General features: G+C 30.5%; 1 protein-coding gene across 2 annotated transcripts; it reads left to right on the top strand.

Annotated features, from left to right (window-relative positions):
* The first annotated feature begins 3,977 nt into the window (after positions 1-3,977).
* On the top strand, positions 3,978-8,931 carry LOC107910050 (homeobox protein SBH1). Of its 2 annotated transcripts, XM_041095938.1 has the most exons (5): positions 3,978-5,315; positions 5,694-5,937; positions 7,227-7,471; positions 7,683-7,896; positions 8,432-8,931. In XM_041095938.1, exons 1-4 carry the CDS (start codon positions 4,935-4,937, stop codon positions 7,884-7,886), a joined length of 1,074 nt encoding a protein of 357 aa, XP_040951872.1. In that variant the 5' UTR covers positions 3,978-4,934; the 3' UTR covers positions 7,887-7,896; positions 8,432-8,931. The 2 variants fall into 2 exon arrangements, with proteins under 2 accessions (XP_040951872.1, XP_016693280.2); XM_016837791.2 differs by lacking the exon at positions 8,432-8,931 and having other exon boundaries at positions 3,979-5,315; positions 7,683-8,206.
* Positions 8,932-13,531: the final 4,600 nt, after the last annotated feature.

Here is a 13,531-nt window from a genome sequence, read left to right as displayed (position 1 = left end):
TTACTAAGAAATTTTTAAAATAAATATATATACCCTTATTGTTATTTATCCATGTTTTCTATTTAGTTTATTTATTTTCCTATTCTTAGTTACAAAATAATAAAAAAATATTTACATATTGAAGTGGTATAAAATTAAGTATATTTGAATTATTTTATAAATAATTATATATGTTTTTAAAATGTACATTTAATTCATTTATATATATTAAAATTGAGATGAATTAATTAATTTTAATTTAAAATTAATTAGGTATCATTAATTAAAAGATTCTGATGAAAAAATAATTTGATTAGAACATAAAATTAAAAAAATAAAGAAAAAATTCATCTCAAAATTAATATTATAAACAATTAAAAATTAAAATTTTAACATGTATTTGCATAATAAATTATTAAAAATAAACAAAATAGTAAAAAATATAAAAAAAATATAATCATCATTAATAACAATTTTTACATTATAACTTACAATTAATTAAACCTTAACTTAATAGTAAGATTAAGACCCTAAGATCTTATGTTCGTATCTCACTCTATGTAAATCGTGGGCGAGTTCTTAGTTTATATTTATTATGATTTATATTTCACTATATGTGGACTTTGTATAGTTTTATTCGGGTATAAGTCATATGTTGGTTATCGCTTTGGCCATACTTTATAATGATTATAGTTATTTGGATGTAGTTCTTTGTAATTGTAATTGTGACTGTACATATAACATTAAAAAAATATTTACATTTATTAATTTAAAAATACATTATGTTTAACATATGATAATATTAGAATATAGTGCAATTTATAACACAAATTAGTAATAATTAATACATTTTTATAGATATTAGATTTTTATTATTTTAATTAAAAATGATTGGATATAAAAATTAAAAATTAAGAACAAATATAATAATTAATTAATAAAAGGTGAAGTTGTTTTTTAATTTAAAATTCATTTGGAAATTAAACCATAATAGGGTAAATGAATTAAACCATAATAGGGTAAATGAATCATACGACGGGTAAGTAGATTTTTGTTCAAACCTCAGCTGTTTGAATATATTTTTCTTACCTAAATTGTTATTTTTATAAAAATTATTTTTAGCATGTATAAGTAGAAAATTTGAAATAGTTTCAAAAGTTATTAGAATGCAAATTATTTTTTTCCCTATAGATGAATTTTTGAAATTTACAATAAAATTAACAAAATAACATATATTTCTCAAAATATATATTATAATTTATTTTTTAAAATAATTGTATTTTTAAAATGAAAAAAAATGTGATAAATATACATATTATTAATTCCAATGTGACATAAGACCTATTAAAAGTAGAAGTATTAGGTAAAGTTTTGTGTAAATGGAATCGATCTAACCCAAAGATATAAGTGTTGAGATAAGTTGTGTTGAATGAGTTAAGTGGCACTCAACAGTGCCCATTGCAAACAATTATTGAGGCAGTGAAGTTACTTGTCATATTTGAGTTGGCAATTTAATGAAGCAAAATCTTTGGATTAGTTAATGTATTGATATTTTGAAAATGTTATGGTTCATCTTTGGAAACCAATCCGTGACTATTAAAGATTGGATTCGATTCGAATGAATCAAGACAAGCCTTGGTTTAAGGAGATTCAATCGAGATTGTGCTGCTAATTTTAAGAGATCATATCTTCAACAGATTGTGTTTTTAATTGTTTATATTGTAATAGCTATTTTCCAAGAGTTGCTTCGTATTCATTTAGATTCTATATTATCAAGTCGAAATTTATATATTCTAGGAGGTTTGTCTAGGTTATGTATGAGAGCATACTAAGAGCATTTGTATTCGTTCATTGAGGAACTTTTTTTGTGACAATGCAAACTATTTCGTAAAACTTGTGTGTTTACTATCCAAATTCTAAAGGGAGGATTTGGAGGTGAGTGTTCTAGCCTTTAGGTACAAAGGTGAGATTTCTATACTTGGGAAGTAATAGAGTGTGATTCACTTGTTGTATTGTGGATTAAAGATAGTGGAATTGCTAACTGAGTTAGTCTTCGCAGACATAGGGAAACCTAACTGCGTAAACAAAGTATTGGTGTTCTTTGTTTTTGTTTGCATAGTTTTTGACGGTGTCAAGCCATAATGACAGTTGCAATCAATCACTTCCATTAGCCACTTTGATATTCAATAAACAGCTGTAGGTAGCCATAATAAGTATTAATATAATTGAATCTAATTCATTTGATAAAAAGATAACCAAGGTGTTATTTAATAAACTAAAAAGTTAAGTGTTGAAAATTAAAGTACGAAATTTATAGCACAATATTTTATAAGCGTTGAATTTACATTATAAAATTGCTTGTAATGTTAGTAAAAATTAAATACTAAAAATAATTATATTATTTAATAATAAATCTTACTTTTTTATTGAAACTTACTTATTTCTTAGTTTAATATTATTAATATTATTTTGAAGAGTTTTGGATAAAAATTATATATAATAAATTGAACATTTAGTTTTATTAACAAAAGTAAATAGAAAATTGATTTTGAATATTGTTTTTAAAAATAAAATTAACTTAATTTTTTAATATTAAGTGATAAATAATTATCCACCTATTTATTTTATTCAACACTTTTAAAATAAAAAACTGAATTAAGTGAAAATTTGTTATGGTAATCAAACACGTAAAAAAAAAGATGTTTAAACTTTTCAATGATTTATTAAACACACGCTAAGGTTATGTTAGATTAATTGAAAAATTAAGATATAATAAACCAAAATTATAAGAAAGAGAAAAAATTGTAATAAAATCAATAATACCTTAAGGGTGCATCTAGTTAGTCAAATATAAGATTTTTGATAATAAAATTATGGGAATGTAAGATACGGATGAAATGTTGGATATTTTACATTACTCTATTGGATTCATTTAGTTGGAATGAAATATTTTAGTGTTTGATTCACAAAATGTAAAATCATTTAAAAGCATATTTTACTAATTATTATTTTAAAATTTATTCTTCTCGAAAAGTTTAATTCATTTGATTTTTTAACTCTCAATTTTCGCAAAATTGTGATAAATTATTGTAATTTTTTATTTTTTTATAATTTATATATTAATAAGTAAATATATATTGTTAAAATAAATTTATAAATCATTATTATAATAATTCATGAAAAGTTAGTGCTTCACCGGTCATAATTTATAAATCATACTTATAAATTTTAATTATAATCACAATTAAGATATTGATAAATAAATCATTAAATTAAATATAATATTATAACTTTAAAATATGGCATCTTCATATTGTTTCACCGTTAGAAGAATGAGAGTTTTTTTTTTAATTAGACTTCAATTTTATTTGAAAAAAAAGGATGAAATTGATTAAAATAATAAAAAAGAGTAAATTGGTTCAAAATTTAAGATTACACTTATAATTTAAGTTAACCTAATAATAAGTGATATTAATATTATCCTCATATTATGATATTTTGACACTCTTTAAGAATGTAAAATTACGGGATGTTAGAATATTAACAATCTAAACAATATAATATTATTTCGAAATATGAAATTATAGGATAAAATGTTACCTTCCACGAATCAAATGCATCTTAAGAAATATGTAATATTGAAATTAGCACGTATATTACCAAAAGATAGTTGGAAATGTAAATGCGATAATTTTCAAAATCCAAATAATGGAATGCAGTTCTAGAATATTAAATTACCATAATAAATATAAAATCCTTAAACTGAATATCATTTCGTACTTCTAATAACATTTGAATTTAGTCAATTGAATCTTAATTACTGTAACTAATGAAGGAGAACGTAAATTCGAGTGTGTTGAAGCGCATTATCTTTTTATTTAAGAATTAAAAATAATAACAAAATCTATAATAAAATTGTTAAAAAAACAAAAAAGGAAAACTGAAAACAGTACGTACACTACATAACACAACATTTACATAAAATAAAAGAGAGTAGAAAAAGGAGAAGGAGAAGGAGAAGGAGAAGGAGAAGGAGAAGGAGAAGGAGAAGGAGAAGAGGAATTTAATGAATTGATGATTTCGTGGCCCATAAAACCTTTTCCCACTAGTTTGCCTTACAGTCTTCCTCGATTTGATCGTTTCATCCCTCTATTGTTGTATTATTATTATTTATCGGTTTCCTTTTTGTAATATATGGAGTAAACGATAAGATAACAAATTATAAACGTCTAATCTCCCTCACTTATCTGTTTTTTTCTCTTTGTAGTTTGCCAGTAAAATGGCAGTGCATCAGTTAGCGGTGCAAGAAAAGAGGGGAGAGTTTTCATCGGGAAGGTAAAGCTTTGCATATCCCCAGCCACAGGCAGTCAGCCACCAGTACTGCCTCAAACACACCCCCACTATATCCCCCACACCTGCTTACTAGTAGAGCCATGAGATTTGAAGTTCTTTCAATGCCTTGCTTTCTTTCTGCATAGCCCGCGTGCGTTCTGCAAACACACCAAACCCCCTTCCCCTTCCTTTTTTCTGTCTTTCTTTTCTTCCAAACAAGTGCAAAAGAAGCTCGAGAGACAGAGAGGATTTTGTAATAGAAAGTGAGAATTAATGCTCTCTGCTAATGACTAGGAAGATCAACAAACAAACTCCCATTTTCCAAAGGAAATCTGAGCAGGCTTTGCCAGGTTAGCCCCAGAGAGTAAAATCCCACATTTTTCTCAAACTCCACTACCTCCTGCTGCTGCTGCTATCACTATTTAGGAGTTCCTATGAAAAGCCTGTTGTTTGTAGCATAAATCTCGGGAGAGTTGTAGAGATATTAACAATCTTTAGGGCAAAAAAATAGATTGCGTAGGAAAGAGAAGAGAGAGAAAATGGGTTGTGTTGTTATATAGCAAAGCCCTTGAGGGAACAAACTAGAGGGGGAAACGAAAAGAAAGATAAGATAGTGAGAGATAATGGAAGGTGGTTCCAATAGCACTTCTTGCATGATGGCTTTTGGACACAATAGTAATGGACTGTGTCCTATGACGATGATGCATCATCCCATGACTTCTCACCTTCATCCTCAACATCAACATCATCATCATCATCCTAATTCTGGCTCAAGCTCCTTATTTCTTCCCCAACCTCCCACCAACAATCAAGATCAGAACCACAATAGCAGCAGTGGTTCCTCTATGATTCTAGACGATCAACACAACACCACCACCAGCAACAACAACAATACCGGATGTTATTTCATGGAGAGCAACGATGGAAGCTCTTCTGTCAAGGCTAAGATTATGGCTCATCCTCACTACCACCGTCTCTTAGCTGCCTATGTTAATTGTCAAAAGGTGAAAAACTTAAAAAAAAAAGAAAAAAAAGCTATACTGATTTGACTTAGGGACCTGCTACCCAATTGCCCCATTAAACGCTCCCCTTTCCAAGTCTTTCTCATCGCTATATCCCTCTAGTTTCGAAAACAGGTTTTAATGCTTGTGCCATTGAACAATTTTTTGCTTATGAGGGGACTTCATTTTGTAACTATCAACACAAACTAGTTTCTCATTTGTTTTGTTTGACTGCATCTAAAATATTTTTTTTTTGCGTTGAAAGTGAGAGGTTTCCTGAGTAATAAATACGTATGATGGAGACATGAGTTTTTAAGTTTTTCCCTAATAATTATGAAGATAAATATATTTTCCCTTTCTAACGGAAACAAAACCAAGCAGGTAGGAGCGCCACCTGAAGTGGTGGCTAGGTTAGAGGAAGCATGCGCATCTGCCGCCACTACGGGTCCTACTAGGACCGGCTGCATAGGCGAGGACCCTGCACTAGATCAGTTCATGGAAGCTTATTGTGAGATGCTGACTAAATACGAGCAAGAACTCACTAAACCCTTCAAGGAAGCCATGCTTTTCCTCCAAAGGGTCGAGTGTCAGTTCAAAGCCCTCACCGTTTCCTCTCCAAATCCTGGTGATAACCTCTCTCTCTCTCTCTCTCTCTCTCTCTCGCCTTTGTCTTTGTAAACTGTGCTAATCCTATATTAAATTTAAAACCAACACGCATGTCTATAGATCTTGGGACATGTAGCTTTATTAATTATCAAAACAATATATGCATGCTCTCCAAATTTTTGCTACACCTTGTGAAGTCATGTCGTTTGCTAGATACGGGACACTTTTTTTTCGACCTTTTCGAAGTTCAACCTTAGAAGGAAATGCCTTGTCAACATATGCTAGTAAACATGGGAAGATGTCTTGTTTCGTTATGTAACTATGCTAGAAAAATAAGACCTTTGGCCAACAACAGGTTAACTTAGGTTTGGTATGTTGAAGATTGTAGAGTGAAGTAATATCTGGCGCAACCAACTACACTACTACCTAGTTTGGTTGCTAAGTCTTCTGAAAATGGAATAACAATGGAAACTATATATGCTGCACTGCTTGCTAGGGCTAGCCTACATCATGTTGTAAGGTACTATAGTACTTAGAAGACTGAAATTATAACTATGCTGTCAAAGAGATTGAACAATACTTGTTTTTAGAAGAATTTAAGGTTTTGATCAAACTAGGGTTATAGATGGATTAGAGGCTTTAGTTTGGGGAATCAAAACCCTAGATTTGGGGTTCATTTGGAAGGGTTTTGCAAAGTGTCAAGGGACTGATACTTATTTTAACGGGTCGGGTATAGGGGTTGCCCAAGGATAGAGCCCGGGACAGGTGTCAGCTGAAGACTTGATTCCCATTTTGTGGCGCTTCTCAAAAGAATTTGATATTCAGAGGCTTGCTGCACTTGCCTTGAGTGATGGATCTCATTAATTTTGAAGCTTTTTAATCCATTGAGGCAGTTAATCATACTGGTTTCTATTTACTATAAGATATTGTACTTAACTGGTCTTTAATTCCTAAGTTTATATAGAATTTATTATCCCCAAGAAATTGAAATGGATCATCCTTTAGTTCCTATAAATTAATTTCAGCAGTTTCTAGTTCTTCCATTTTCTGGTCCTAATTTTCAGGCTTCAATATGCAACTTAATTTTTTAATGATTTAATGTTTTCTTCATGGTATATGGTATACCATTTCTGCCGTTGTCATGATCAACGTGTTGGCATGGCCAAATTCGGTTTAGAGACATCTGATGGACAGAAGTCTACTCAAAAGCATCTTAGGTCTTGACATGTGATGTACATGATGCACGCATTGATTTTGGTACGGAGACATTTTCTTTTTGAAATTACTTGATAATCCATTCTCTTTCAGCTTGTGGAGAGGGTGTCGACAGGAATGCATCATCCGAGGAAGACGTCGATGTGAACAACAATTTCATTGATCCCCTTGCAGAAGATCGAGAACTTAAAGGTCAGCTTCTGCGGAAGTACAGTGGATATTTAGGCAGTCTGAAGCAGGAGTTTATGAAGAAGAGGAAGAAAGGGAAGTTGCCTAAGGAAGCCAGGCAACAGTTGCTGGATTGGTGGAGTCGACATTACAAATGGCCTTACCCGTCGGTAAGTACAAAATGCAGAACTTTGCAAACTCGAAATGCATGCTTCGGGACAGACTATTATTTGTCAGGAACAGTCTACTTGCTTCTTAATTCATGCCTTGGTAACATATTATTCACTGCTCGCATTCAATGCAGTCTTGGGAGAATATATATTTTTCCTATGGTTCATTGTAAATCTGCAATTTATCTGACCAAACCGAAATTTCTAACAGGAGTCGCAAAAGCTTGCCTTGGCAGAGTCAACTGGTCTGGATCAGAAGCAGATAAACAACTGGTTCATTAATCAAAGGAAAAGGCACTGGAAGCCATCTGAAGATATGCAGTTTGTGGTAATGGATGCTGCCCATCCACACTATTATATGGACAATGTTTTGGGCAATCCCTTCCCTATGGATCTCTCTCCAACGCTTCTCTAAAGAAAAAAATGTATGTGGTTCTATATTGCTGCTGCATTTACATGCTAAGCTGTCATATAATGTATTTGATGGAAGTATATTTATAGCATCGTATTATCGTTTGCATGCATACCTCGTGTATGCAGTTCTTGGCTATTTATTATATATTATTAAGCTGTGACTGTTAAAATCTAATATATATATGTGTGTGTTTGATTTTTGTTTTTGTTTTCCATGGGAGGGGTAAATTGCTTCAGGAGAAATGTACTGTTGACATCAAACATGTGATTTTAGTTTAATCTGTTAACATTAATGCCATTGCCATGTTTGTAGCTCTTTTATTGTTTGGGTTTGATTTTTTTTTTTTACTTTTTAATTTGTATGTGTTTGATTTTTCCAGAAATTTTTTAAAAATAAATTAAAAGCCTTATTCAATATATTTTGATTCCTAAGAGAAGTTTTTGAGGTATTATAAAAATATTTTTAATGAAAAGAGATAAAAGACCCAAAGCATGAAATTGAAACATTTATTTTACTTAGTAAGCCTACATTCTTCTCCTCTCCAGGTTGCCTTCGAGCTTCCAGCCTTCCACCTCAACAGCTTTGATTTATTTTATTAGTGGATTTATTTTCGTTTTCTTGAATTTGAAGTCAAAGAAAGGGAGGCTTTTATGATCAACACATTTTTGCATCAAAGATTAATGGGTTTTTTGGTTGCTCATCCAAGATAAATCCACTGCACATAAATGTGAAGAAGTTTAGTTTAAAATTTGCTTTTGGATCTGTTGTTGTGCCTGAGTTTGGGTTCAGTTTAGAGTTTGTTTTTGTTTTCTTAATTCATTTGGGTTTGACCCTTTTAATTTTTATTAGTTTTCGGATTGAGGCCTGCTAGGGTTGGAGATTTTAGTTTTGGGTTTAGGGGGTTGAGAAATACCTACTCAACGGTTCTGTTCGTGGTTCAATCATGATTCAATTCAGTTTACAGGTCAAATAGTGTAAATTTCTTTTTCCTTTTCGATTTAAATAACCATGAAAAATGGACATATTACATGATCATACTTTTTACTAACTAATCTTCAATGCTTTGATCTCTGCAAAATTGATATAAATAAGGTAATTATATTACAAATACACTAGATATAAGATAAATGCTTTATATGTACTTCTTTTGCAATAATACCTCTTTTATATAGCATTTTCTTCGTGTATATTTCCTTTTGTATTAAAAATGATATTGAAATTTGGAATTATAAAGAATATAAATTATAATATTAAATTAAAAATAAAAAACAGGTAAATTGACATATAGCAATCAGTATAAATTAATTAATACATATAATATTAAAGATTAAAAATAATGGTTGAAAACATTTTTCACCTATATCAAACAAACAAAAACCATTTTCTTCTAACCTTTTATCTCATATGTTTTCAACTTCAAGTAAAATGTGGACCTGAATTTATGGTCGATAACTGCTTAAAAAAGAGTGTGCAAGTGATGGTCAAAGTGGCAGTGGAAGGGGACATTTCGTATGGTACTGCGATAAAAAAAAAAACTTAATGAGTAAACATAATGTGTTTAATCTCAATACCGCAAGTGATTTAAGTTTAATCACAACCTAATATAACAATCACTTTTGTACTTCAAGATTTAACTCACTCACATTTAAGTTACTCTTGAAAATTTAGGTTGTAAAACCAAGCAATAAAATTATTTCACTCTCACAAAATTGTTCCTCTATGAATTAAAAAGAGCTCTCAATACTCTATTACAAAATCTATACAAGTCTCTCATATATACAAAAGGTTCGAGACTTGTTAACATACTAGAGATCAATTTGATTTTAATTCCTATTAAACAATAGCTAGAATAACTAGCTACAATATATTAATAAAGACCAAAGTAAAGTGGATTGTTAAGAGCTATGTTTCCGATGTTCTTGATCCAATCTCTACAAAGGAAGGGATTCAACATGTAAAATCATATTTGATCCAATCCAATCTTCAATGACTCGTTCCACAAGATGGATCTTCAAATATGGGTCAACATATGTCCACAAAATCATTTAAGTCATTGTCTAGTTGATTTGGGTAAAAAAATGTCCAACTACAAACAAGGTAAGTTATGTTTCTTATCGAAGTGCTAATTGAAGTGGCCACTTCCGTTGGAACTTGATAGCCACAAAAAACTTGCCTCGATGATAAAACATTTATCAATGTTGAATAGGTCTTTTCTATTTAGAGCACAAATACATCTTCACAAAGTAACTTTTAATCCATTTTAATCTAGCCAAATATCATCAAATCAATCATCATTAACATAAGGATACAAAATATCACCAAGTCAACTCACATCTTCATGGATTGCATATCTTAATTATAATATATAATCAATTGTCCTTAATATAAGGATACAAAAGATCATATAGTTAGCTCATATATTCATGGATTGCATATTTTAATGTATAAGGTAAACAAACCACATAAGAATTCTTGAAAAATAATATTGCTTGATTCAATCGCTTCTCCAATGATAAACCCGAGATTGGTTACAAGCAAATCATCAAAAATATTTTGGTCAAACGTGCCAAAAATTAAGGTAAGCCATGTGTCTAGTGTAGGGATAGTCGAAGTGGCCACTTTCATTGGCACATAGATAACCACTTTAAAATCTTACCTCAACAACTCCCCTTTGACATTTTTGACCAAAAACCCTGCAACCAATTCTTCAAGCAAGAAACGCAACACAAGTTTCATCAACATCAAGTGTGAAACTCCCCCTCAAACTCAGCTTATTCTCCCCTTTTTTCAACAAAAGTCCAAACGAATTTAGGGTAATTGTGACTGAAGAAACATCTATATAAGTTGAAGTTTTATCAACAACAACAAAAAAATGACATGTGAGTAGCATCATGAATAAACAAATCAAATAATAACAACAACAAGCATAGAAAAGAAAAACTCTCCTATTAATACCATCAACACTCTCTCTTTTAGTTGTAGCATAAACTCACGTCCCACAATAAAATGTTTCAGTAAGGAACACAATAGATACCAACTCATCAACACTTTTGTATGTGGGAGATATAACTCGTGAAACAACAAGAATTTTTACCATGAGATCCTGAGGGAGTAGTAATGTCTTCATGTCAATATCCAAAAGTTGTTGCATTAGTTGCCACTTCACTCTTTACTTGTTCATCAATCAACCGTTGGTCTTTTTTCACCGATGTTTATTTTTGGTTGAACCTTGAGTAAGTTGCAGCCTGTTTTCTAACACTTCCCCTTCTTAGATTTTTTAACATCTTATAACAATGTGGTTTGATATAATCAACCATGTTACAATAATGGCAAATAATCCTTATGTTTTCACATTCCTTCATTTTATGTAATGACATTTCATTTTTCTTCCATGCTTTTTCTTACTTCCAACCTCGCGATGTGCCATGAGAAGTGAGCACATCCATTGACACTTCAATTTTTTGAATTTGATCTTTTAAAATTTTGAAAAATACTCGACAAAAGAACACTCCAAAAACACACCCCTATTGTCCATGTATGGCAACCTTTAAATAGGCTTTGTATAATTTTATCCCAAGTCGAACTAGGATAGAGCAATAGTTTTCAACACATCCAATCCTACTTGATGTAAATCTTGACCAGCTCCTTGGCAAATAAGTCTCTTGCTCGACGTCAATCTGATCAATGACTTATCCTTTAAGATGTCAAGAAGTTCTGGTAAAAATAAAAATTTTAATTCAAGTCGAAATTATCAAACCACGTGAATAAGACTTTAAACCCTTTCAAATATAGTTTCCTTGTCCATAAAAAACATGTTATTTTTTGGTTAGTATAAACCTCTATAATTATATTTCTACGACTCAAAATTGTCAGCAACAGAAGATATATTTTGACTACACTGAAAACAACAATCAAAGTTTCCAACATGTCCACTTATGTACGTAGATTTTAGATGTAATATTCTTTTGTTTGAATATATGTACACGTGCGTTTAATATCTATAAAAATGATCTTGAGAGGTTTTGATTTTGAAGAAAAGGAGAAGGGAGAAAAATAAATAAGAAAAAAGAAAGTAAAAGAAAATTTATTATATTGCTCAAAAAAGAAAAAGTATAGCAGCTATTTATATAGTTTGATATAAAGTTTTTGTCTAAAATAATGATATTAACGTGTCACATTAGCTTGCTATTACGTTGTTAATAACTATAACATAACAAATCGATAATATTAGTGATCATATAATATCTTTTTCAAGTTTGATAAACAAAACATAGTTTAAACTATACTAAATTACTAAACCTAATGAATAAATTGATATTTCAGAAAAGCTATAAGTTACTTCTTTATAAATTGGGTTAGTGGACTTTAACCATTTATTTGTTGTCCACCCCAATAGATCAATTTGGTTTGAAAGCGATTTATTATCTAAATTAGCTGATTAGTCGAAATTAAAAATAAATATTATATTTTATAATAGAATGGACCCAACAATCAATCAGTTAATTAGTTTCGCAAAAAGTTTGATTCGCTTATTAACTAACTCATCTTTCGTTGTAAGCAATAGCTTCATCTTAAATAAAAGTTCAGTTGATTCGGCGGCCTAAATCAAATACTATAGTATCATCGGGGCTTCTAAGTAAAGCCTAACACACAATTCTGTTTGACCCTAAGCACTAGAAATAAGAAATTCGTTTTGGAATTCAGTTTATTATTTTTATTTTTAGGTATTTAATCACTCTATTTTTTAGATTTTAGAATTCAAGTACAATTATTAATAAAGTTAAATTTTTTTATTAAATATATTGATATGACATTTTGAAATTTAAAAAAAATTTATAGCCATGTAAAAGAATAAATTTAAAATCCGAAAAAGAAAAGGGATCAAATTCCTTTAAATAAATAAATAAATAAAGGGATTAAATTCTAAAGGTATGAAGATCACAAGGACTTGGAGCATATTTTAACAAAAAATAAAACATGCAAAGACGAGCGGCAAGCGTGATGGGTTTTCGCTGTTCTATTTTTAGTACCACTTGATAAACCCACCCACAGACAACGTTCCCTGTGCTCATTTCTTCAGTTTGATTCCCTCCCCATCCATTTTCATGGTATGTTCTTGTTTCAGTTAGCATTTGATTCGTCTGTTCTTATATTAGATTAAGAATTTATTAAGTTTTTTTTAGATGAATGATGAAATTCATTAATCCAATAATGCAGTTAAACTACTACAAAAAAATAAAAAAAACACTGTACAGTAACTTTAAGCTATACAAACAAATTAACCAATGACACCCCCAAAAGCATAAAGTGAAGCATTAACAGGATCAGTTCTATTGATTGGTTTTCCTCCTAAGCGAGCTCGCACAATCTCTTTAATCTGCACCAAGACAACATATTCAGTCAAGAAAGATGCACCAAAATACCTCTTGTTTCTTTGTCTCCATATCACATACAAATATGCACTCCAAGCAAGCTTGAGTATAGCAACAAGCAAGTACTTTCCTTTTAAGTTTCAATATCGCCCAAGTTAACCCTTACCTCCAAGTTCCCATATCCCTACGAATGGAGCAAAGGTGCAAAACTGACTGCCAGTACACCTTCCTTGAAAAACTGCACTCAAAGAAAATGTGATCACGTCTCTCTGT

This window comes from Gossypium hirsutum, chromosome D06, assembly GCF_007990345.1.
Source record: "Gossypium hirsutum isolate 1008001.06 chromosome D06, Gossypium_hirsutum_v2.1, whole genome shotgun sequence".
Lineage (NCBI taxonomy): Eukaryota > Viridiplantae > Streptophyta > Magnoliopsida > Malvales > Malvaceae > Gossypium > Gossypium hirsutum.
The sequence above is the reverse complement of the archived record's forward strand: the minus strand, read 5'-3'. Positions and strand labels throughout refer to the sequence as shown.